This window comes from Penicillium canescens (genome assembly GCF_028828765.1).
Source record: "Penicillium canescens strain IBT 15451 chromosome Unknown utg000013l_segment0_segment0, whole genome shotgun sequence".
Lineage (NCBI taxonomy): Eukaryota > Fungi > Ascomycota > Eurotiomycetes > Eurotiales > Aspergillaceae > Penicillium > Penicillium canescens.
The window spans coordinates 255,542-281,972 of record NW_026703975.1 but is presented as its reverse complement, the minus strand read 5'-3'; the positions used below and the strand labels follow the sequence as shown (position 1 = coordinate 281,972).

Sequence of the window (26,431 nt, the reverse complement as noted above, 5' to 3'; positions counted from 1 at the left end):
GCGCTTTGTGAGCCTCAAAAAGTTGCGGTCCAACCGGGTTTCCAACCGGCCGATAACAAGCAAAGCCGAGCGGTGTCGTTTGCATATTGTGGAAAGACATTGTTCACTTCCAGGTCAAAATATAGCTTCACGCTTAACCACCTATACATGCATTTTTGTGTTCCAAGGATGTAATATGATTCGCGTGCGATCAATAATATCGCTTGAGGTAAAGCGGAAATGCTTCCATGGGCCAATGATGTCTACCTCGCTCTACATTCTCCCGTATACTTTATAACCGGTGCCATTTGGGGCTTACTTACTTCTGAAAGCCTTCAATCGACCTCTGGGCGCACATGAATATGAATTGGTTGATTGGCACTAAACTGTGGATAGATGCAAGGTATGAGGAGCTCATGATCTATTTGTTTCAGATAATGATAATGTGCCAATTAAACAGATCCAAGAGATGTTTTCATCCCTCAAAATCTTCCCGAAAAGTAGGCAGCTCTGTGCCTCCTGTGGAGTGTGCTGAATCTACAGGACGAAATGCACACACCAGCCTACCCGAGATCGGCACACTTCGCTGCCAGCTTTGCCATGGCCCTCGATCGTCTTTCTATCATGTCAAGCACCGAGGAGATCCATTAATGTTCCCTCGAGAAGGGATCTGCTCAAGAAGGCGGACCGGCTGTGCGGCGAACAAGGCCAGGCTCCAAACTTTCCATGGTGCCCTCCCTGTGATACATGAACTGCCGGCGGAAGATACAGTTACCAATGAGCTGAAAATTCAACCATTGTGCTGAGACCGCGTCAATCGAAGAGGCCTCCACTAGAGGCAGGCACAGCGGATTCGACGCGCGGCGGATTTGACTGAGGCGGTGAAACCAACCTATGCTATTAGGGCGCAGAATGACGCTGGTAGAAGTTCATAGTTCGGTGACTGTGATCGTAGGCTTTCAGCGCCCCTGTGCCAATCTATTTTCCACCCACTTCGAGTGGTTGCTCATTTCGACTTTTCCAGTTTGCGTATCGTTTTCTTTGGGCAATGGATACTGTAGCTTTCGGCTGTCCGTTGGCAATCGTCGTACTTGGTGGATAAGCTTATCCTCCCCTGCCCCTGAGGCTTGGTGTGCTGGAGCCTGGCAGTCTACTGCAGACTTGACGCTGCCAGAAAAATCTTCGTCACCATCCGGTGCAGGGCTCATATCGGGGTCGAGAACGATCAGCTGGAGATTCCTCCCTGCGTGTGGCTGTACAGCTTTCGTCACAGCCCCACTTATTGATGGACCTGCACATACTGTATGGGCTGTTAGCATGGTAGCCGCAATGTTGCGCCTTTTCAACGAGCGATGATGGTAGGATGTTGGACTGGGGACACTCACCCGCTACAGCCATAGCTCCGCATCGGTTATCGAGATGCCGTGCAACTTCTTCCTCGATCTTGATAGAGCCAAAAAAGTAACAAAGCATTGCGTTATGCTCGTAGGAAAGGTTTTCCTGGGGGCTTGACTGAGTACGCGGGCAGTAGATGCTGAATCGCAAAATCTGAAGCACGGTCAGATCGCAGCGCCCAGGATGAGCTGCACTAGCAAAAAGCTCACCTTGAACGATCTCCAGTCGCGATTGAAAAGGTCTTGCATCCATTTATTTACCCATTGAGGATTTTCTGTCAGAACTTCAGTCAGCAAAGGTGGCTTTCAGACTTCAAAGTACTTGTCGGGGATAAAAACATGCCATCTTTGCCAACTTGTCGCTTCCAGAGAACCTCTAGTTTTCGCACCATCACTTCACGCTTGCGGCTGGCCTCCACCAACATCTCAATATATGAAAGCGCTCGGAAAAACCCAATGTCCTCTACCACGAAGAGGATGGTACCGAACCGATAGAAATCCAGCGGGTGTCCGTAGGGTCCGAGTATGATGGCCGACTGCTTGGCTGGAGATCTCAGTGCTTCGTGGTACAGCTTTCGTGCAAGCCCGGGTCGAGACTCTGCTACCATACGGACTATTCTTTGAGTTGGTCCATCTTCCCAGAATGCAATATAAAACCGAGGAAGTTGAAAGAAAGCGCGAAAGCCGGCTCGTGGCATCCAAAGCTGCACATACTGGCCAGGGCGAATCACTCGGTTGAGGGGTAGCACTATGTCAAGCCAAAGGAAATGGCTCACAGAGTTCATGACTACCTCATTTCGAGAAGATTTCCAGGGCTTCTGGTCCCATGCGGCCATTATGCAGACAACAACGCTAATGAAAACCCACAGGCAGATAGCGCCTACCAGGTACCACCGATAGAGTGTCTGTTGCTCCACGAGATGGTATATCAGCGCGCCAATCGCCGTTGCTGCAAGAAGGTAGTGACATTTCATCGCAAACTGCGGATGTCGCCGTTGGACCGGCGCACAAGTTACCGGTATCACGAGAACGAGAGCACAACCGGCCTATATTGGATGTGATGTTAGTCTGCACAATACGCACACTTAGCCATGGGATATCTTTGACTTACGGCTATTGGAACAATGTGTCGTGAGTTTGCTAAGTTCATCGTTCTGGTGACAGTAACGAGTAGCGAACAGTGTAACAGAGAGAGGAGCACACAAATGCGACCTACCCAGCGATGGAACCATGCAAGCATTTGGCGGTCCACGTGGAGTAGATCCGCCGGGAAACCAAAGCTGATACCGGTGCACAGGGGCACAATATTGATGACCGCCATAGAGCCAGCCCTTTTCTGTGCTTCCGCCCAAGAATGAGCTCGAAGCCGGAGGCCAACAATGTTCCCAGCTATCATGACGGCCAGGATTAGCGCTTGCCGGTAGTTGGAGATGTCCAGCCAATGCATGTATCTTGGCAGGTGGACGAAGGCAAACCGTCTCCAAGGAACTAGTATTTTCGATCGGAAAGGGTGACGACAGAACACATGGCGTCCTGTCCACGCCCAGCGCCACACATCTCGCGTAAACCAATAGGTCAAGCAAATTGCTATAGCTATGGCCGCTGAAATGGCATACAAGTTAGGGAGAGAGGCATCAGCAATCCATTGATACCACTTTGACCCGATTGGGGCCATTCTTTTGGCTGTTGGCCTACGGGAAGTTCACTTATTCTTATAGAGACGCCTGAGTGTTGTGTTATATCCATTGTTTTTCTAGCAATGTCTTTGGATTTGTGGTCGTAGGTAATAAGATGGTTGTGGTTTCTTCCGGCACATTCTGGCGGGCTCTAGCGAACTATTACACGGTTGGTTTTCCACGCAATCCCGCAGCAAAATAATATTTGTGTCCAACATACAAAATTGAGCATTGTCTCCTCCGATATCTGATCTGGTGACCGGTCACGGCATCATAATCCTTCTTTCTTTCTCGCGAGTAACAATATTGAAAGCTGGTTATACTGAATACCTCACAATGTGATCTAGGTAGGCCTCTGAGGTTGCTCTTCATCGGGCGGCTCCGGGTACTGCTGCCTCATTTTTGCCAGTTGAGACTTCAGTTGGTTGTTCTTCAACTCTAGGACGCAAGTTTCTTGCTGAAGTATCTTGATATGTTCAAACAAAGACCGATTTTGCTCCTCCAAACTGGCTTTTTCATTCGCGAGAGCCCGCAGCATGTTCTCGTGGTTTCGCAGCATCAGAATTGCCTGTTTGTGTCCATGCTGCATTCTCGACATTTCAGCACGTATGCTCGTAATGATGCCCTCAACTCTTTGAGTTGGATGTTGTCTGCCTGAGCCGACGTTAGCTAGGGCTGTCATTATCTTTGACCCCGGCGACTGACCTCGATGATGGTTCGAAATTTGAAAGGGGCTCTGAAACGCCACTGGTCTTCCCTGTGGAGGCATTTTGGTCTTTTCTGGTTGCAAAAACGGTTTATCACTTCCGATAATTGAATTGTAGGTTTGAAAGTTTCAAGTCTTTGCGGCCATGGTCTCTATTTAACTGTTTTTCGAGGGTACAGCTTTGCTGACCTCCTACAATACATCGGTATCATTTGATTTGGCATCACCTACTTTTAATGCTAAGGTACTCTCGCTCCTGGGATCGTGATAGTTGCTCCTAGGGCCCAGTAATTGGATTCAGGAGCTTCCGTCAGGCTAGCAGAGGACCCAATAGTGTCTAAACAACGTGTCTACATACTTTTCAGGCATCAGGCATTTATCTGTAGGAGGCCTGTGGGTAAGCCGGCCATGAAATCGTATGGGACGCTAGCTGGCATTCTGATAGCTTAGCAGGCCTTGAGACCGCATCTTATAATCTACTGTGTCTCTGGCTCTGTGTCTAACGCCCTGGGGTCTGTGTTATCAAGCCCAAAAACCAGGCGGCTTAGCATGGAAGTAATTTTACTTGCGCTGTTTCAACACAAGATCATGTTCTATTTACAGTACTCATTTATTACCACAAATTGACCAACTGCCAGTACATCTGTTGGGACGAGGCGCAAGTGTTCATACCGAGCTGATAGGGATAGAAAATGTTGTTTGCGGGTCCCAATCCGGGTACTCGGAGTGGAATACCAGGCTTTGGGGTTTTCGACGGCGCGAACGGTCTTTCTCACAGCGACCTTGATATCGCGAGAGCTGGCAGCCTCAATGTAAGGAATTCCGTGTCTTGCCTTCCAACAGTCATCTTTCGACATTGGATCCTTAACGTTCCACTCGATGCCAAATTCCATTCCCGCAAATTCAAGCCCGATTAGATGTGGTTGAAGATACCGATGTGTGCTTGAGCCAAAAAGATCAAAAACTTTGACATCTAAGTACTCTCCAGAGACCTTGCATGGTGAGGGCTCTATGCTCTTGATCTGTCTAATAAGATTATTTTCGAGAAGCTCTTCTCCGGTAATCAGCGCTTCTATACGCTCCCGCCTAGAGAATAATGACAAGGCATGATAACAGTGTCTGAGACGTCGGATCTCCTCGACACTTTTCTCAAAGTTGTCGGGGATCGCAAAAATGCACACCTCGAGCTGAGTTTGATGTGAGGGCTTCCCCTTGTAGTAATCCTCGGACTTGAAGATTCGGTCACTCAATCGAACGGTGTCCGGGCCGATGATCAGAATCTGACATTTGTCATGGAACCAAGGCTCAAACAGTCGCATGGTATGGTCAAAGTCTCGTAGTGGCTGTAAGAACCTTTCTTTTATATGCTGGGGTGGTGTAATCCGAAGTGAAGCCAAGAGGGCGCCAACATCAGAAGCCGTCAGCTGGTCCATTATGGTGCATGCTATTTCGTAATAGCCTTCGTGGTGAAAGAACAATGGGATTCCTTTTTGGCATTGAGACATTATGGTGTATTATGCAAATGCAGTAGGCTGTGGGCTTTGAAAATAAATCAGCATGCCGTCGCTTGTCTTAAGCGATTTTGGAGATCTTACCGAGACGTAATCGTGATAATAAGTTAATTGGAATGATTGAAGAGTATGGGAAGTTGTGTCTGTTCCTTGACACCGCGGGGAACCAGGCATCTTTATAAAAGCTTTTACAAAATTCCAACGAGCATGAGGAAATCATGTACCATAGTTTGCTCCTGGGAGAGCCACTGACGCTCCTAGAGGCCTGAGCTTGTTGAATTCATCTTAGCCAATAGAAGTCTATAGTTATGAGGTTCTAGAAGCTGCTCGGTACCTGGGAATGGAAGGCTGGTTCCCGGGGTCCAAGCATGTGTTCCTAGGAGCTTCTGGGCACCTAGGAACAACCGTTCCGTTCCTAGGGCCATTCATTCGGCTCCCAGAAGGAGACTCGGCGGTATCGGCTTACAGGCGATGGTTACAAATCGGAAAGGATTACTGAGCCTTTTAGCATAATATCATAACTAACCCTGTAGCAGGTAATGCTGAGAATAAATTCAATTCAGTCCCTTGATACTTGAACGTTGCCAGTAAGCCACCAGTCATGCAGGTTCCGCCTACGGTGCATACAGCCCTAGCTACCGTGCTGCTAGTTGCCAGCCTCGTCCGTTTCGAATTGTCTCGTCGAGCAGTCCGGGATAACCGTTTACATCTGGCCCTTGACTTTGCAGTGTCTGTACCGAACGATGTTTTACTGGTAGTTTATATAGGACTGAGCTGGGCCGGAAAAAGTGAGGTCGTAAGAGATGTAATACTCGGTATAACCAGCATATTTCCCTTCTTACTGGTAGTACGTGCCACAAGGCTATTTTTCAGTTTTTACGTTGACCACCAAGCATCAGTCCCTCCGAATGAGCATCCTGCTACGAAGCCTCATCACCACACCATCCTCATTGATGATCTGTTTTCCACTGTTTTGCATTTTCTCGGGTTTGATCAAGACTACAGCCACTCTAGTTGGTGCTTATGTTTTCTCCCCACTGCGAGATGCCGTACTCTTTCTTCACTTTGTGGATTATCTGAGCTTGGCTTCTCTCTTATGGTGGCTGCTTGGGTATACAACGGTCCATTCCCGGACTCGCTTACAACTACGTTGTGCTTTGGTCTTCGCAGTCGGATTGGCAGCTTTGGTTCTTATGATTGCCCTTTTCGGAGCTGTCCTGCACTGCTGGCTGCTATCTCTAGAGGTAATTTGGCCGCGCACGAGGAAACTCCCGACTTTGCTGACTTTGGCAGCTGCAATTATTCATCATGACCACCTGGATGATCTCGTCAAATTACGCTGTCCGGAGCGCTGGAAATTCAGTCGGTGAGAGATCAACTTGTTCAACAACTGTGGTAGACAACGAAATTTAGGAACACAGAATCAAGGGATCTATTAGCGGGCTAGCAAAACCTTGCTATCGTCGTACACTTGCTTGAAGCATTGCGGCAGTGCAAAGCTTCGAAACAACTTTGACCTGTTCAACTCCAACCACTAACATTGAGGAAACCCTTCTTCCGGCAAAATGGCCAAGTCGCCGACAGACCGTTCGTTCCAAACTTTGAGCACACCGATAAGCCTTCCCCGTACTTCACCCAACGCATCATCTATAGCTTGCAAGCGAGCTACTTGCTCATCTTGGCTGCGCTTCAAGTGGTTTCCCTCGTTGCATAGCTGAATATTCCCGGACCGCAGCTTTTCGTTCTCCTCTTCGATCTGCTGGATATCTGTATGTTTGGAAACGCAAGACTCCCACAAACACCGAATGCACCCCACCAGACGTGCTGCCCGAAATGCGAGCTCGGTATCTTCTCCTTCAATTTGCTTCAAGACCTCGAGTATGGGTCGGAAGGGCTCTACAGCCAAAGTCTGCTTCTCTATGTCGCGGGGTTGGGTCTGTCTGGTCAGCGTGGTCCTGTCTGTTCATATCTTATTCTTACCGGCAGCGCGGTTGCAATACCGAGGAGCGGGGGCTCCTCAATCGAAGTCGACTGTGTGTATAGCGGTACCTCTCCTTGTGTATCCGTCATTTCTGGCATTTTGCTGGGATTATCCATGGCTGATAGTGGTTCTCTGTCATAGAGCCAGCGTCCTTTTATACTATGACTTTGCTCACTCCGCTGTAAATGGTGGGACATGAACGTAGTCCCTCAGCTACTTTGACTTCAACCGGTTTTCACCGTTCAATCCATATTCCGTCCCTAAAGCTACTTTTTTCTGGTCCCACCGCCAAGGCTTTAGTGGGGAGGGATTATTGAGCAAGCCGCATCAAAATGAGGGCTGCAGTGTTATTTCATCTGAATATGCCGCCATATAGTACAATGAACATTACGGTCTGCCGTTCAACGGTCCATGCGTAGAATGTGACCACACGTGGCAGAATAAAAGATTATCCTAAAGCATTTCTCCCTTACCACTCTGAAAATCGAATCAACGAAAGCAACACAAAGAGGGTAGAGTCCAAAACTCATGAATGAGCAGCTCCCCCAGAAACGCACGGCGATCCACTTATAAGAGTGAAAACCCCCGAAAGAGTTCACGCAACAAAGCCTAATCTGTACGTTTATACGGGTGTCGTCGCAACCACGATGCCAAACCTTCCATGGAAAATCCTCAACCGCATTATCCGGTCTTTGGACCCTTGCCAAGCAAAGAAAGAGGCAAATGCATTATCTTTCATTGACGAAGATGAATCCCATCGCCTCTGGAGGACGATATTCAAAGATGAAGCCTGGGTTAAAATGGCTCTTAGCTGCGGATCCGATCCTGTACTCATTGGGGCTAACCTCCGAACTGTTACAAATTCGTGCCAGGCAAAGAAAGGAGGGAAACCGCTCTACATAGTGCTGCGGGCGAACGACTGGTCTGGTGAGACCTTCTATGCCGGCGTTGCGTCCTTGCGTCGAAGTCTACGAACAGATCATCGCTATGACGAAAAGAATCACGAAGTGACTTTGCCAAAGCTCAGCTGGTATAATACAGCTAACAAGAAGATCACGGTTCCTAAAATCAAACTCAATATCAAAGACATAGTCTTCGGAGCGGAGATAATGGAGTTGAAGGGCAAAACCACCCGAAAATTGTTTGAACAGAATCCCCTTCGATCGAACTTCTGCTTTTACTCGAGTGGAAATATTTGCACGCTAGCAAGTCCAAACGTTGTTGGGGTGGGAGGATCAATCTCCCGGCGAGGTGCTCTTACACCCATTTGCGTGTTGAACCTCCCGTCCTCTAGGTATCAGGGAAAGACATGGCAGTTCACTATTGAAACACCGGGGTGTCCACCCGTCAAGCCAATCTTGAAAGACGGTTACTAATTTGTGTCCTTCCAATGGTGGGAGCAGGATGGTTCTAAGCAACGAGTTCCGACATCAGTCGCTCTTACTGACCTGGGATAAAACTTTTATTCTTTTATATTGTCACTCTGATTAAATAGGAGAGATATTCTCGGAAGGCTATGCGAAGCTAGTGTATCTACGTCTATTTCCTACCAATCAAATCCTACCGTAGTTCTCTGGAGAGCCAAATTCCTTCCATAAGCGGCATTAAAAGGTCTATTGAGAATGGCGTAGCTCACTCAGGTGGTATAGAGAGATAGCTATTGTAAAAGCACCAATTGAAGAGAACACTTGAGGTATACTGGTCCGCCTGTGGAGGAGAGTCCTATGCGGCTTGAAATAAGAGCGTACTACATATGGCACCCCGAGATAAACCTAATAGGAGCGGTACTGGGATAAGAGATTGCTTTTGTGTCTATTATAGAGCTATATAGAGTATCCTGGAAGTGGTAGCATGAAAGGACGATGACAACAGACTATTTTCAGCTAACTCGATTCAGGAGTGAGGGTCACTTGGAAGGCAGAAAATAAGAGACTTCTTTCGAGAGGGCTTGGCTCATGGGAAAATCCTCTTGAGAGGGAATCACTCACAGTAGGGCCTGCTGAAGAGCACAGGCGACACAGAAGGCTACACGTCATATGGACTGGTTCTTCGTACCACTTCTCTTCTAGTCCAATCATTCTAGGCCCAGAGCAGTCCTGAGATGGTCTAGGGGTGACCATGGGTTGCGGCCGGCGGTTAAGCCGGACGCTGTTCAGTGAGGATTGATCTCATTGGATCATCAGCTTGCTGTAGCAGCGGGTCTCTGCAGTTCTTTCCGACGGAGGATTAGCCTATTCGGGACTACCGACTCCGCCATCTTTGGTCATTGATACGTTGCTCAGTCCTGAACAAGCCTTTGACGGCTCAAAGATATCGCAAGAAGCAGCTCGTATGGAATCATTTCTTGATACCTATTCGATTCCGTTTGTTTTGAAGCTTCCCCGGTCACATGGAATGGGAACATTCATCGTGCGCTGTGAAGACAGCCGCACGCGGGCAAAAAAATTGCTGGCTCCACAACTACCAGAAATGCTCGCATGCATCAGCCAAGAAAGCTATCCTCTCAACCCATGCTCCCTGGTGCTACAGCGCTATATTGCTTGGAAAGTTGTCGCAATTTCGCTGTTCGTTACAACCCGAGCACGCCCAGTATTCATAGCTTGCTGCAAGCAGACTATGAGTACCAAGGGAGATTGGATTGGAGCTTCCATCTCGTATCGAGATCAGGAAGACCTAAAACAGGAGCATGCTGGGATTATCGACGAGGCTGCTCGACTCTTGCACCAAGAGGTTACCATGGGCCTGCTGGAATCGATGTAATCACTCATAGACTGGGAGACTAATCCATTGATCTCAACGTTCGCATGACGGGATCGTTTTGTCTTGGACAATTCAGTGGACATTTCACAGGGCGAGGTCTATTCGCAGCATGGATGGAAAAAGCATTTTTCCGTACTCGAGGGATGGCTTTGAGAAGGTCTTTGCTGATGAGCTCTACAGCGGTCGCATCATCATAACCGGCTGGGCCTATGATGAGTCCGTACAATTGGGATATGGTTCCGTGGTGGTCGGGGGACAAGACCACATGGAAGCATAGAATTTGCTCACGCGGATCCGTGAACAGGCTACACTGGCAAAATGACGTTATGAACCTTGGCGTGAATTTGTGAATAACTGTTCAGGTATAACATTACAGGGAGGATCGAAATCAGTTTCACCACTTGCACATAGAGATTCTTTCTCGTACCCTGTCCTGAAACACGCTACAGTCAACTCTCGCTTATACCACAGCATACTATCCAAGCCAAATTACGTGGTATAATTGAGTTGTGTTTTGGTGAGAGGATGACATAATATTTGACAAGCTAACTCTAAGCCCTAATACCTATTTAGTCTTCCATCCCATCATCTGATCCAAAGTCACCTGACGTTTCTCATCAATCTGAATCCTGCCAAAGTCGCTGATTAAGCTCTCAATTTGTCTAATATGGTCCGAGGTACCCTTTTCTTTGCTACAAACCCATAGTAGGATATCCTGGAGGCTGTCCAATATAGCAGAATTAGACAGAAGCTCAGGTGGGGGCCCATCAATGTCAATATCCTGAATTTCTGAGGTTGTTGGGGCAATATATATATCTTGCTCATTGGTCTCATCTCGCCCTTCAGTCCCATCTTCTAACATGTCTTCGTCCGAAGGGTTCAAAAACTCGTCAAATGGCACAATATCTTTATCACCAAGCTTATCAATTGCTTGATTATATAGACTTTCAATCTCATCACTCAATCCGGGCTCGGAAAATAGTGCAGACTCAGGTGCGGACTCGGGCGCGGACTCAGGTATAGGTATAGACTTTGGACTAATCAAAGTACTTTGTTTAAAGCAATTGATAATCGTTTGGTCTGATACACTTGTTCTCCAAACTTGCGTTACCCAGGTAACAGTATAATAAATGCTCATTCTTTGTTTTGGGTCTATCCCACGATCAAGAAAAGCAATCATATAGCGCATCCATTTCTTCCGATAATGGTGCTTCAAGTTTTGGATAATACCTTGGTCCAAGGGTTGATAAATTGAAGTTGCGTTTGCTGGCAAAAAAACAACCGTAATCCGGGGTGGTGGTGGCGCTCGCTGGAGTCCAATAACATGTGGTGAAGCATTGTCTAAAAGGAGCAAAGCTTTCTTATCTAAGGGAATACGCCCATAGAAAGATCGCAACCAGTCCTCCATAATGTCATGACGCATCCATGCTGCCTTGTTGTGACGCCAAACACATCCCAGAGCTCGGAAATTAACCCCCCGGAGTGCGCGAGGGGTTTTTGCTGTGCCAATCAACCATAAAGGGACTCGATCGGAACCATCCGCATTTGATGCAACAACAATAGTGATTCGTGTTTTATCAAGCTTTTTGCCAGCAATTTTTCCCTTTGAAAGACCACCATTTGGCATACGTCGCCAAAATAGGCCAGTTTCATCCATATTGTAGATTTCGGACGGTTTGAATTGATTGCAAATCGATTTGGTGCTTTTGATCTGATCATGTACCGAGGATGGGACTGAGGCAGCTTCTCCGTGGAAAGTATGATATTGAAGAGAGTGGCGTTGTTTGAAGCGAGTTAACCAACCCTCAGAGAATTGAGGTTTGGTCCGATCTTTGTATTCCGGTATTTGTCTCCAAAGCTCAGCTGCTTTAGTTTGGATCAAAGGGCCATTTATTGGTATTCCATTGCCAATATGGTTATCTGCCCAGTCATATAGCTTTTGGTCCAATAATGGCCAATGAGAGGATGAAGATCGTTTGTTTGCCCCTGCAGGGCCCGTATCAAGATAATTGTATTTGGATGAAAGGATCCTTGATATGGTTGACCGGTCAATCACTTGTTTGAATTGGTCCTCAAACCACTTAGCACATGCAGTCTGCGTGGGCTTTGGGCTAGTATTAGACCAAAATGCCCGTAGTGCCTGTTTCTGCGCGTCTGATATACCCAAATTGGTACGCTTTGGTCCCATTCTGACGCGCTTGGGTGGGGTCGGGAGGGTAGGAGAGCTTGTAGATTGAGGCATTCTGATTGGTTGATTGCGCTGACTAAGCAGATTTGAGAGGAAGAAAGTGTGGTAAAACAAAATGTGTTATATTCTGTCAATTTATATGGAAAAAACTGGAATGAAGGGGCCATCCAAGCAAGGGATGTGTTATTATCAAGAATGTGCAATATCCCACCGTGGTATAAGTGAGAGTTGACTGTATATGTATGCACGTGATCCCAGCCTCATTATTATCTCAGCAACCGGGATATTTCAACACTCCCACTCGCTAATCTCCTTCGTCAGAAGGATATCAGCGATCCTTCATCACGGTTGCCAAGCCCCATTAAAACCTCCCAAAACCAGTGGTAAAAGGAAGGAAAGGGTGCCTGCATGCCCGGTTTTACTTTTTCCTTTTTGGTATGAAGGCTCGTGTCTGACCGGGCTATTATTCAATGCCGAGGCCTTTTCGAAACCATTCAAATCTATCTCGTGCCAGGGGCTTCGTGAAGCCATCCGCTATCTGTTCTGACGTGGGGATATACTTGAGCTCCACTGTCTTGGCGTCTTGGATTTCTCCTTGCCACTTTCGCTGGATTTCCATATGCTTTGTACGCGAATGATATTGAGGGTTTGAGGCCAGCGCAATGGCTCCCTGGTTGTCGCCGCAGATGATCGTTGCGCGTTTTCCCTGGCCCATGTTTAGCTCGTGGAGAAGTCTTCTCAGCCAGATGGCTTCCTTGGTTGCTTGCGTCTGGCCCATGAATTCGGCCTCGCAGGTAGACAGGGCAACAATGTTCTGGCGCTTTGGTTGCCAGCTGATTGCTCCACTTCCAATGTTGAAAAGATACCCTGCCGTCGACCGTCTTGTCTGGTGACACCCAGCCCAATCTGCATCCGTGAAGCCACGGAGCATCTGGAGCTGACCTTTATACGCAAGACTGAGGGATTTGGTGCCTTTGAGGTATCGAAGGATTCGGCGGGCGAGCTTCATATGTTGTGGACCAGGATTTGCCAAGTGTCTGCTTGCCGCCGAGACAGCGTATGCGATATCGCCTTTAGTCCCAAGCATGATATACATCAGCGATCCGATCACACGCTGGTACTCGTTCTTTGCATTCGACGGGCAGATGTATTCAGGACCGCTTTCTGGTAGAGGTGAAGTGTCTATAGGCGTGCTGACTTGTGCACAGTCTAACATTCCGAATTGTTGAAGGACTTTGTGCACGTAAGCCTCTTGGCTGAGATAGAGGATTCTGTTCTGCCGATCTCGCCGGATGGCCATGCCGAGGTAGTAGCTGCAGGGGCCAAGATCTGTCATATGAAAACGATTTCTGAGGCTCCTCTTGATCTTCTTTATCTCTGCAATGCTTGGTTCGATGATCAAGAGGTCGTCCACGTATACTGCAATGCACATGCTGCTCCGAACAAAGATACTGAGATCGGCGTTGATGGGCTCGAAGCCAAGATCCCGAAGGAAATTGGTAAGCGTCTGATACCAGATACGAGGTGCTTGCTTCAGACCGTAGAGTGCCTTTCGAAGCTTGCAGACCCTCGATGTGCCGTCTGTAGTGTGATGCGGCTGTTCAACATAGAGCTCATGGTCTACCTCGCCGTATAAGAACGCGGTTTTGACATCCATTTGTTCGATCTCGAGATCCAGGGCTGCGGCAATTGCGAACAGGGCTTTGTAACTCGTTGGTTTGACCACGGAAGCAAATGTCTGATCATAATCGACACCTTCTTCTTGGGTGAAACCTCTGACTACCCATCTGCACTTTTAGCGAACGATTTCTCCGCCTGGTCCTCTTTTGAGCTTGAAGATCCACTTCCCGCTCAGGACTCGACGATTCTTGGGAGGGTCAACCATTTCCCAAGTTTTGTTTTGTTTGAGTGATTGTAACTCTTCGCTCATTCCTTTTTCCCATTCAAGCCAGCGTGGATCGTTCTTGGCCTGTCGAAGGGACTTTGGTTCAAAGGGTTCTATCTCTCCCGCTGCTACGGTCAGGAAGGTCGGAATGGCATCCTTGTCAGGGATATTCATCAATACGCGTTCTTCTTGGTCATCACCAGGTGTGTCTTGAAACGTTTGTGTGTCACGGAGCTTGAGTTCTGGGTGGCGTTCCAGTGAGGCTTGTTGCACTATGTGTTTTGCGCCACCCTCCCGTAGCTCGGAACAATCTAGCCAATCTGGGATTCGCCCTTGCTGAGCATGCCTTGTTGCTGGTGGCTACCGGGTGGTGAGTCAATCCTAAGGACGGAATCCTGTGGAGCAGGTGATATGGGTCCGAAGGTATCGTCACTCCGTGTAGGCGAAAAGGTTATATCTCCTTGTCCAGCAACGGCGGGCTGCGAGTTATTATCACTCGACTGAGGCAGATGCACTTGCACTATGTCGTCCCTTGATCCAGGCTATATTTGCCCTTGTGGCGCCAGGGAGATTTGACGTCCCGAGGCTGGCACGGATGCATGTCGCGTACTGGCCGACGGTTGGTATATTAGTCCCACCGTCTCACTCCCCCTGCGGCAGCAGCCGTTGCCCCAGGGAAGCTCTGCTGTTTGGCTCCTACGTCTTCTCCGGTCTGCGTGGAAGGAGTGATGAGGACTTCATAAAATTCTGCATTTGGCGTACCAATTGTTCTGCCGTCTCCTAGCAGGATGCGGCAGTTCGTATTTCCTTCGTATCCCAGCAGTAGACATGGCCTTGTTCTTGGTCCCGTCAACTTCTTTCTTTGTTTGAGCGGAATTAGATACTCTCCCCTGGATCCTATAACTCTCAGCCGTGATAGGTCAGGCTTGTCACCATACCAAGCTTGGTACAGAGTCATGTTGCGTTTGGATGAAAGTGATCGATTCGAGAGGAAGGCCGCAGTTCGCGCAATCTCCGGCCAAAATTGGGTAGTTTCGCCTGGCGAGCATTGGTCCGACTCGATCGTAAATTGTCCTGTGGGCTCTTTCCGCCACCTCATTCTGTTGGTGTTGGTCGACGCCTGTGACTTCGGCTTGGATTGCCCTTGAGAAGAGGGTAAATATCATTTCTTCTCCCACTTGTTCGGGGATACGGTCAAGACGAATTCGCCGGCATTTGCGCTCTGGGCGTTCATTATGGTCTAGGAAGTGCCGCAAGGACTCAACAACGTATTCTTGCCGTTGTGGTATGGGGACGACCTCAACCCAACCAGTATGGTCCTTAACGATGGTTAGCCAGTAGCGACGCCATCAAGGCCCTCTTCAAATGGTCCTGCAACATCGATATGAAGGAGCTCCGTGGCGTATTTGGATCTTTTCCATGCTTCTGAACCACGATGGGGGATTTCAATCATTCTTCCCTGAAGGCATGGATTGCAAGGTTGGCGTGGCGCGTTATCCCGAATTTCGTGGGCCTGCTTTTTGAGTCGTTGTATATTCGCACCGCTCATGTGAGCGAGCCTGTTGTGCCAGGGTGACGATTGCGAGCTGACGTAGTAGGCTGGAAAAACAAATTTCGCCCATAGGTCGAGTGCGTAGACTCCATGGAATTGGTTCGCAGTAAACAGATTTTTCCCATCTGATTTGTTCCGAATAATGACGCTATTGCTTGAGAAATCGATCTTTGCCCCCCGATTGAGAAGCTGTAACACAGATATGAGATTGGCATGTGCGGTCGGGACGAACAGGACATCATCTAGAACGAGCCATTTCTTTCTTCCTCGTACATTGCACAGGATATTTGCCACTCCTATGCCGGAATGGGCTGTTGAGGTATCAACGCTTCTCAACGGTGGACCATCATATTTGTCCATCTTGACGAATTTCAAAGTATTGCTACAGACGTATTGAGCACCCCCACTGCACCCCCACTGTCCACGATCCAGGTGTCACTGATTGAGAGAGGTTTTGTGGCCGTCATACTGGGAATATAGTCAAAGGTGGCAACATTTCCTTCGACTTCCGCTCCAAAAGCTGCATTGATATCTTCTCTCGGAACTTGTGTCGCCAAGAAAGTCGGTCTTATTGGGGTCCCTCGGTCCTTCTGAATGGTCGTCTTCGTGCTAGCCCGTCTCTTAGATGGCTTACGAAGGTCCGTGTATGCATCGTTGGGTCTTGATCTGCGCATCTTTCTCTCGTTTTCTTGGCCCCTCAGGTGGGGATTCTTCTTGAAGCACCCCGACTCTCTGTGATAGGGTCTGCGACAGAAAACACAGAAAGGGACATGGGACATTGTTGATCTCGATTCGGCACGTTCTCCCATCTGAAGACGGTATGACTTTCTTGTCTCCTAGGTTTTGGCTGATTGTGAAGGCAGGAATCGCATTTGTATCTGCGGAATGATTGCCCAGCTGTCCTTTCCTATGTTCCTCTTCAATGGCCTTGTTCTCAATGTAGTCGAATGTAGGGGCTGCCTTAGTGATATTTCCGTCCTCATCTCTATCATTCAATGTCCATTTGCCTAGTGACATGGTCGCGGAGGCTCTCATATTCTGGACCTAAGGCATGGAGGAAAAAGAAGGTTCTTTCAATTTCAGAAGTGACACATGCGGGGTCGAGTACAAGTCTCTCGGCATGGATCTGTCTGATCTCGGCCCCGAGGGCTTGTGCACTCTGACATTTGGCTCGGGTAAGTGACATGTACCTCCTCTGAAGATTCACATATGTTCCTGAACCTTCCGGCTTGAAGTTTTCTTTGACGGCTTTGATCAGTGATTGTACTCGAGTGATTCCGAAGGCGATTATCCGCTGAGCCGCATTGTGGGTCAACTTTGTCGCGGATCATTGACGAGGGAAATGTTTGGCGGTGGGACCACTGCTGTGCTTCCTCCTATTTTCCAAAGGTGGGATCGTTCCATCTAGTCACAGGGGAGATTCGAAGAAACTTCTTGACATTCTGGTTCCACTAAGACCAGTCGTTGGCATTACCAAGGGTCGGTGTGGCATTGTAGAATGATCTCAAGCCTATCTGTTCGCATTTATTCAAGTCCATGCTGAGGAAAATCAGGATTCTTCGATGCTGAAGGATTAGGTATTTGACGCGTCACTCGAGCGGATCAAGTGGACAGAAGGCGTATAGTTCGATAGTTCAGGAGATCGAGGCTCCAGACCAAATAGCTCTAGGCTCGAGGCCTCGCTTGGTTGAGTAGAGTTGACGGAGTGGGAATACTCCGAGGAGGTTGGTGTAGTTGTATGCGATGGAGGAAAGTATTCACTGTCTGGTAGGTCGTATGGCTTGAGATGATTGCTATACGATTCGAAGAAGTGAGGAAAATGGACGCGGTCGACCATATATTGTGGCTTTCGCTCTGCGAAAGATGTTGGTTTGTTTGGTCGGAGATTGTACCCATTTGAGGTATTGCTATTGAGGTCGACGGTGTAAGTCCAGTCTCGGAGTTTGTTGAGTTGAGGTAACTCGGTCCCTGTTCCGGATTGGAGAATACCGGCTGCGTTTGACTTGGAGAGTTGCGTCTTGTGGTGCGCCGGGAGTCGGCAATGACGGGCACAGCAGCGAGCGCCCGGCGCGTTCGCTCTTCCGGAGTTAAATGCCTATAGGCCGCGCCGACTGCGTGTTGGAAAAGCAGTGGAAATTCGCCTTTCGGATTTTTGAAAAGTGCCAACAGCGGATGCATCGAAGATAGCACACCAAATTGAGCTCCTTGTCAGTCCATTGGTTATATGGTCCACGCTTTCTTTTCATAAGTTAGAATAGCGGATTGTCCCCCTTTTTGAGAAGATCAGGGGTTTTTAGGGAAAATTAGCATCTCAGCATTTTATAGAGAACAGATTATTTTATCTGTCGGTGTAATGTGATACGTCTGTTGTCTGTTGTGAAACGTAACTGTTGACTATGATTAGTTTCACAAAAATATAGCGGTGTGATTTTTGTCAGGATTCGTAAGACGAGTCCGCACAATTCATTTTTCTCTTTGTCGTTGGAAAGGTCCTCTTCGTTGAAGTACTAAATGAGCAATTTCAATTCAGTCAATAGATGAAGCTATCACTTGATGGGGAAACTTAGGAGTAAGAAGCGATCTTCAATTTGAGGTGAGCAGTGCCGGGCTCATAACCTGTTGATTGATAAGTGATGCTTCAGTGTTCATGTTATTGAGGGGAGTTGATTGTGTGTTGTTATATGTTAGATACAAGGGTGGTAGACAGGTATATATGTATGCATGTGGTCCCGGCCCCCGTGACTATTTCAGTGACCGTGATATTCAACACAGACAGTCAACAACAGACGGTCAACAACAGATGGTCAACAATAGATGGTCAACAACAAACGGTTAAGAAGGAGTTTAAGGAGCGATGAGCACCAGGTTGGGCAATCTCAGACGGTCCTTTTCGCCACATTTTTAAACATTCGCAAGCCCGTATGAATATTATTGGTGGATATGAAATATTAGAAAAATGACATATGAATAAAGCTCGCCCCCACATTTAAGTAAAGAAAGGGACGGACGTTCCGGAACCCTCAAATTAAAGAGACCCCAAAAATTTTGAACAGGTACGCAAATAAGCATGCCTCTGCAAAGAGCTCGGGTAAACGAAGATGTAAGCTTGTAATAGAATAATAAGATAGAGACGGTCGTGTGGCGGAATCAGGAAAGTAAACAACTGAACGGTCTAACTCCACCGGTGAGATTGGGGCGAAAATCAACCTATGCCAGAAACGCCAACTACCTTGCCCCAGCGTAGTCCACCCCGCCAATTTCCAATGGACGAGCAAATTAAAGCTTCCGCAGAAAGATTTGCCTGGTTTATCAAATGGATGCTGTGTTAAACTTACTGGATAGATGGTCTTTGTTGAGGTTCGCAGTCCGAAGAACATAAAAGCCAAAGCCCTCCCGTACAGGAACATGGATATAAAAGGGTGATTGTGCCTTCCAGCGTGACAGCCTGTACGGCTCGTCGCTGCTACCTGGCACAATCAACAGGTGATCCTGTCTTCCAGCGTGACAACCTGCACGGTTCGTCGCTGCTACCTGGCACACTCCACCGGTGATCCTGTCTTCCAGCGTGACAGCCTGCACGGCTCGTCGCTGCCACCTGGCACAATCACCTGGTGGCTTACACCTACCTCCAGCAATTGGACAGACACCTCTTCGTGGTGCTGGGGATCATTACTCAAACGAGAAATCGTTTCAGGAAGCTAAGATCTGTCCTTGAAAGGCATTTGCCTCCGCTTCCTAGCTTTGCATGTATTCTTCATTTTCGTTGATTTGCTTCTGTTCAGTTGGCGGCTCTCGTGCCGTAAGATGATTTTAGCGCAGCTACTCTCGGCGAACATTTGACCATGTTGTAGTTCAGAGGAATAATTAATTATTTTATTGAGAGGGAAACATGAGGCTATATATACACCACAAAGTCTAAGTGGATTTACAACCAACTTGGTTCTTTGTATAGACACCTCGGGATCGGTTCCGATGGTGCGGCTTAGTGCCTGATCTGCACCAGCCTCATATCACAAGACCCATTCAGCTCCCTAAATAATCAACCATAGACAATATTCCTGCTGCTTGCTTTGGTTCCTCCGTTATGGGGCCTAGCTCCTCCGTATCATATATACACTGTTCATCTTGCCAGACGTAGACGAAACCGAGAAGCGTGAACTCGATAATATCCTACACTGTGCAAGCCCGACATGATTTCGAGAGACCTATAAAGGAGATTCGGAATTTCTTTCTTGACTTTATGCGAGCGATTGGCTTCATTTCTAGTAGGTCCCGTAATTCTCTACCGGTTACTGAAGAGAAGTATGGTAAAATCTGTTCGATTGGTGTGGAAGTTTACGAAGTGTTTTCTACTTTAATGGGGTCCGACGATACAATTGCCCGCGCAGTAAATAGGCTCCTGGATCCACTTAAGACGCGTCATGATATAATTTTATCACAGCAAAGTAACTAGTGGAAGCTCTCCATGGCACTGGCGGTAGTTGCCGCTATAAGCTACGTAGTCCAAGGAACACCCCTGGTCACACAAAAGTAAACAGTTCCTACAACGCTTTCAGTAGCGGAGCATTCGGAGAAATAATGAAAATTTGGGTTAAATCTAATTTCAAATAAACACGTACTAGAATATACTACGTTTCAAAATTCAATCTCGCATGCACCCACGGAATAATCAACTGTCTCGCCGTCAGAGCACCTACATTTGCCGCCTTTGCCGGCTGCGTAATATTCCGATTCCCTGATAATGTTGTAGTTAATATATCTGGACTTGTCTTGTCAAAACAAAGAATCTTACTTGATCAAGCAAATACGACCAGTTACTGTTTGCATAGCTTCCACTGTACCACGGGTCTGGCTATAGCTGCTGAACGATTCTAAGTGCCCAATTAAACCCGTTGCAAGTGTATACACAGTACTTGACTTGCCACCAGGGCCAAGTGTTGTTTCGCCAACGATTGTTGAAGTCATCAACTCGGTCAAGTCCAATGTACCGGAGGTGGTGCTCGGACTGCTAGCAATTTCTGGGCTCATTGCGATAGGAAAGTCGTACACAGCGTATGGACAGCTCTCAGAGTGCGATTGATCCGATTGTAATCTCTTCGCCAAATGGCCTCCAGGTATAGATTTATACGCGGGCGGTTCGTTAGCAGTCGAGAGGATTATGTCGTTGCATTTGAGGCCTGAACTGTCTAAACCTGGTATTATTAGAGATGATACTTCTTGTTGCATGGAACGCATACTCACATTTTACTAGGACTGACTTAAGCTCGCCTTGGCAGTCATTGGACAGTAAGGATGAGTGCACTTTATTGTCCTGGGTGTATTGGACTGAGCTGCTGGTGTTGGCGTTCCGATTCCAGATATCGAGCAGATCGCAAGTTTTTTCAGCGAACTCATTGATGTGGAATTTCGCACTTGCTATACTAGCGCATGCCATAAGTAAAAGGCGACCATACATGTCCAAAGTGTTATTGTTGAATATTGGAATGGTATTGGGTCTTCCCTTTCAACGTCAAACGTCAAATGCTGGAGGTATTCAAGTCTTCTTATAAGTTAACCTAATTGCCACTATTTCTCTTACGGCCTAGCTACCATCAGAAGTCCCGGTGTTTGCACACAAGACCCCAAAATCCGCTAATCCGGTCAAGACCAAAAAATGAATAAGAGAGATGCGGAGACTGTGGCCCTCGTGTTACAAGGCTATTTTGTTGAGTGCTGGGCTGTTGTTTCTCTTTATCTTCCTTTGTAGATGGTGCTGCCTTTTATGAGGTGACCACCGCGACGACTCTAGACCATCATAATAAGCCCTAGAATGTAACCTGGATACCCTCAGAAACATACCATGGAAATTTAGGTCGACCAACCTCCGTTTCTTTGCACCTCTGCTATCAGATTTCAATCTAGGAGACCTTATCCTAGCATAGTACTAGAAATAACCTTACAGACACCAAAGTCTTATAAAATCTACCAGAGATCCCCGTGTAAGCGTGTTCGCAAGCTTCTCCGTCATTATGAACCTTTCACATAACCTTCTCATATTCTGCGTGATTCTATTGAAAGCTGTTAGTGACACTTTAATGGAGACGAATGTATTTATTAAATGATTTGCCATAGGTCGGGAGTCCAACACTTCAGCCGAACAGCACCCAAAACGGCGTGCTTGCAAGAGAGGTATCAGTGTAGAACATTAGGCTATGATTGTGACACTAAAAGGAAAGAACAGATTTTAGAATCCCCAAGCTTCCCGGCACCGGCCCTTCCAAAAGGGTTTGCCTCCAAAAAACGAGACGTATCTTATTCAGTCAACTCCCCCTTATGGATGATTTGCTTACTCCGTTCAGTCTCTACTAGAATGTGACTTTACGCATGGAATCGCATACGTAGGTCCCACTGCAGAAAACATTCAGCATCTTCGAGATGAAGGGGAAAAAATGTGTGTTGCAGATTCAAACAGTTGCTCTCGGGTTTCTTACCTGAATCAGTCTGGTCTATTCTTTTGCAATTACGTACGATAACCAATATTCCTTTTTACGCATATTAGCTGATGTCAGCCTTCAGAACACCGAACAAGTTGTCGTTAAGTGCGACGACCTTGTTCCGACGGCGAAAAATTTGTTCGAATCCTGCCAGATCGCGAATTATTACACCTTTGGTATTGTAAACAATGCAACAAAGGATACCAATTACTACATCAGACTTGGTGGGCAGACGATCTAGAAGGAATTGATATCTGTACGACTTAGAAGGAACAAACGAATGTTCAGGTGGATCTAGACTAAGACTAGTTGGTTCTCTTCGAGAAGATACAAACAATGAAAACAGTGCAAGTAAAGTGAGGACACGCAACCATATGCTTGGCACTGGTTTTCATCTAACTGAAAGGATCATCACATAAGAAGGATAAAGTATGTCGACTTTGCTTGACGGCATTCATATTTATAGCTAGACATCGTAAAAATCTGAAGCTCTAACCTGTAAGAACGAATCCCCAATTCTGCTCTCTTTTAGCGAATCACCGGATTTATTATGATGATGATGATGATGTACTCATTTGCCCGATGTAGCTCGCTCTATATATATGCTGTTATGCGGGGGTGCTGTCAGGCCTGCCGACAGCTGGAAAAAGTGGTCGCCAGCCCACTGGGCGACCGTTGGAAACTCGTACGAATTTCTGGTCAATCGCCCTCGAATGGAAAGATGTAAATTGAACAAAGAAATGCACGGATGCAAACATGATAAACAAAAAGCCAAAATGAACGTCATTTACCCCTGATCGCGGGTGGGAGGCCCTGCCCACTTCACCACACCATTCCGACGTCCACTTCTCCCCAACCGTCGAGTCTTGTCGGTTGCCGCTTGCGCGCTCGCTTAGATCAAGGGAATGCAGAGGACCTGGTACTGCACTCCTCACGGGCGCCATCCTTCTTCTTCCGTCACACTGTCAAAGGAGTCATTATCTCCGCTCCTATGGCATCCCCCTGCTCCTCGCCTAGAGCCGTGGGATCGACTGTCTGAAATTGGCCTAGAAGGCCGGTCTTGACCATGAATTCGGCCACAACTGTGCGGGCCTCCGGGCGTGTAAGAAGTTCGTCCCGGTGGAGAGCGACTCCCTGGTATGAGAGAGCGCTTCTCATCCAGTCTCGCTCGTCCTGGTGCAAGGGGCATTCCAGCAGGACGTGTGTCACTGTTTGGCTAACAAGATCGCAATCACACCGCGCTGTTTCGCGTCGGTTGATACGATTCAGGTAAGCCCCTAGGCCTATTCGCCCAGTTCTAAGCTGCATCAGAATCGATGTCGTCGCTTTGCTCAAGCCCATCCAGTATTCTAGCGTCTTTGTTGGTGCTTCAATCAAGCGTTTCGTCTGATGACTGGTCGTTTCCTTGGCCCACGTTCTGTCCCACTCCAGCTTCGCTTCATCTGCGAATTCGTCGTCCCGCTGCGGCTGCGAGACGTATGTCTCGGTTGAGAGGATTATGCAGCCGGTCCGGTTCCTGCGCCGCTTCTTTTGCGTGTTGGTCCACGACCTCGTTGCCAATGACTCCTTGGTGCGCAGGAATCCATCTGAGTTCTGTCCGAATACTTCTAACCGCAAGTTGTAGGATCAGGTTGAGGCATCCTGCTAGATAGACCTGTCCTGACGGCATCCGCGGTCGCCTCAGCGCCTTCAGCGCTGCTTGGCTGTCTACAAAGATGACTACCCCGTTCTTCGCCTGCTTAGCCCATGGCTCTGTGCTTTCCAGAACCATTTCAAGTGCCATCTCAATGGCTCGAAGCTCTGCCGCATATACGGTGGACGTATTATCATCTCCCATCTGGCTATGAGCATGTTGATTCTCAAGGTCCACGACCGCTGCCGCTCCGATCCTTCCATCAATCCCGCTCCCGTCGGTGTACAGTATCAAGGGTCTTTCTCTTGGGTCTTTGGTCAGGATCTGGTTGTGGTGGTTGACCGCAACCTCTCTTTCCTCGATGATTACCTCCGGCGGCGCTTGCCATGGTGCCTGGACGAATGCCTTTCGATTCTCCCAGTTCCTCGCGAAAGTTCCCGGGAGAGTCGTGAGGCATCCGTCCGTCCACACGATTTATTATTCATATTGCTTTTCTTTAGAATGTCAATGGCTCTGAACTAGCTTTAGTAGGTGATATATAATGTAATTAGTGTCTAAGCGCAAGGATCGGTAGGCTTAATTTTCCAGAAACGAAAGTCAAGATTAAGAGAAAGGAAAAAGTAAGGAGCTTTTCTGGTTTCTATGGGCTCTTCCTAGTTAACGAAATCGGAGATCCTGTGTTGTGATCTGAAGCCCGCAAAGCACTGCTAATGCTTGGCTGAGCATAGCTATAGAAAGCTTCAGAGCACTTGATTGAATGCATCAAGCTCCGAACTCGGAGGGTCATACGATGCGTTGGTTTTCGGGAAAATGCTGCCGGCATTAATCATGCCATGTGCAGGAATACCCTCAGCAGGTGTACTTCACCATTATAAATAGCTATAGAGAAGCCTCCTTTTGGGAGGCAGACTTAAATCATCTCGTTTCACTGCCCATTGCTCATGCATAGTGCTTCTCAGACCATTGTAAATAACAACATCCACGTCTCCAGGAATGCAGGAAACGTCTCCAGGAGCACTGCTATGGCTCCCCCACACGCCTAAGCCCCCGGATCTTAATTCTAAAGCACCAAGGAACAGGTATTTTGCTCCTAGGGGCTTTGGACTGATCCCTGGAGCCACTATGCCTAAAGAGGAGATGTCTAACTCCTCTGGCATCTATCGTGCATCCTTCCTTTAGGGAATATAAACGTTGTGAGTAAGTCGTATAAAATCTATACTATTCTATAAGTCTTCAACCTCCAAGTTTTTCAGAATACACATTGTATTCAAACCTCCTACAGACGTCAATACGCCAACATGCCTCCCCAGAGAACAAAAACTGTGAGCATTTCAATCGCTGTCCCTCCACCAAACGCTCATATATCGTCGTCCAGGCTCTGAAGCCTACGAGTCGTCACATATGTGGTCCTTAGCAAAGTCGTATGTGGTCCCTAGCTTTGCCCTAACCTGCCCCCCGGTGTAACGAAACACGCCGTGTTCTGGAAGTTACTTTGACTTTTAAGTAACTTAAAATCTACGCACGCGTAAACATTTTAATAATTTAGATTTCCTATATAGCTTCTTTCCTTAACAATTCCGACACAAGGTACTTTATAATACCCGACACCAGCTTTGAGTTGACTTAGCCTGAATAGACCGTGTCACACTCGAGCCAAGTGTTTTGTAGTTGGTTACAGCCAGAACCTGTTGGTCCACTAACTTGTCTCCAGCCGTCACACCCTCCTCCAGTACCTCTATCGAACGTGACGAAGCAAGACGACCCGGACCCTTCACCACCGTTTACTTTCATCGATCCATGGACGTATCCGTTGCCGAGTGCGTAGTTGCCAACCAAATTTTGACCAGGCACATTCCTAAGAGTAGGGGAATTAATTAGCCTATTTGGTTTGGGAAGAGGAGGATAGGGTAATTTAGAGAAGCTCCGAGCGGAGGGGCTTACATTTTGCAGAGACAACCACTAGCGTCCGTCTGCGTGTTACTGCCCGGCGGAGGATGGCCACCAGCCACGCCATAGCCGCCATCGCCGCCATCGCCGCCATCGCCGCCATCACCGCCATCGCCGCCATCACCGCCATCACCATGGCCACCACCGTCGCCTCCACGAGCTGAGACCTCACCTATAGCGGTGAGGAAGGCAAATGTAGCCACAAAGAATGTTTTCATCGTCGCGTTTAGCCGTCGTAGAAGGTGTCGGAAAAGAAGAAGTAAGGAACTAGCAACAATTCTTTTGTTGCCTTTTCATGAATGGACTGACTTAGAAGTGTGGTCGTGTGGTGAGCACCTTCCAACGTAGAGCATATATATATCTTTATATATATATATACATATGTACAAATTCGCTGCGCAGGAGTCGGTTCCGGGCGTTCCGTGCCGCTTAAGAGTAAGAAAGGACATTTTGCCCCCTTAAATCTGGCACCAAAGGAACTCTTATTTAGGGATTATGTATCCACCCCACAGACATATGCAGCGCAACCCTGGCAGTATTCTCATGGAGTTTTTCAATTTCTACGGACATCATTTTCAATACAATACGAGGAAGCGAATCTGCAGCTGAATCGTAAATTACAACAAAGCGAAAGAACCACTCGCACAGCGTCTGGGCCGTCATGGCAAATTATCCCGGGTGGGATTTCGCCTGCCTATGTGAACGGTTGGGACACTACCTCGGTAATTAACACAGACTCCCAGTAA

At 47.7% G+C, this 26,431-nt stretch overlaps 3 protein-coding genes across 3 annotated transcripts; all 3 read right to left on the bottom strand.

The window, feature by feature from the left end:
* Nucleotides 1-16,262: 16,262 nt before the first annotated feature.
* On the bottom strand, nt 16,263-16,649 carry N7446_014131 (uncharacterized protein; the record flags this gene model as incomplete). The annotated part of the gene is made up of 1 exon (XM_058522870.1): nt 16,263-16,649. One exon carries the CDS (start codon nt 16,647-16,649, stop codon nt 16,263-16,265), a length of 387 nt encoding a protein of 128 aa, XP_058364821.1.
* A 3,771-nt stretch (nt 16,650-20,420) lies between these two features.
* Nucleotides 20,421-21,087, bottom strand: N7446_014130 (uncharacterized protein; the record flags this gene model as incomplete). The annotated part of the gene is made up of 2 exons (XM_058522869.1): nt 20,421-20,824; nt 20,874-21,087. 2 exons carry the CDS (start codon nt 21,085-21,087, stop codon nt 20,421-20,423), a joined length of 618 nt encoding a protein of 205 aa, XP_058364820.1.
* A 4,588-nt stretch (nt 21,088-25,675) lies between these two features.
* On the bottom strand, nt 25,676-25,903 carry N7446_014129 (uncharacterized protein; the record flags this gene model as incomplete). Its single annotated transcript, XM_058522868.1, has 1 exon — nt 25,676-25,903. The coding sequence occupies one exon, from the start codon at nt 25,901-25,903 to the stop codon at nt 25,676-25,678; it is 228 nt and encodes a 75-aa protein (XP_058364819.1).
* Nucleotides 25,904-26,431: the final 528 nt, after the last annotated feature.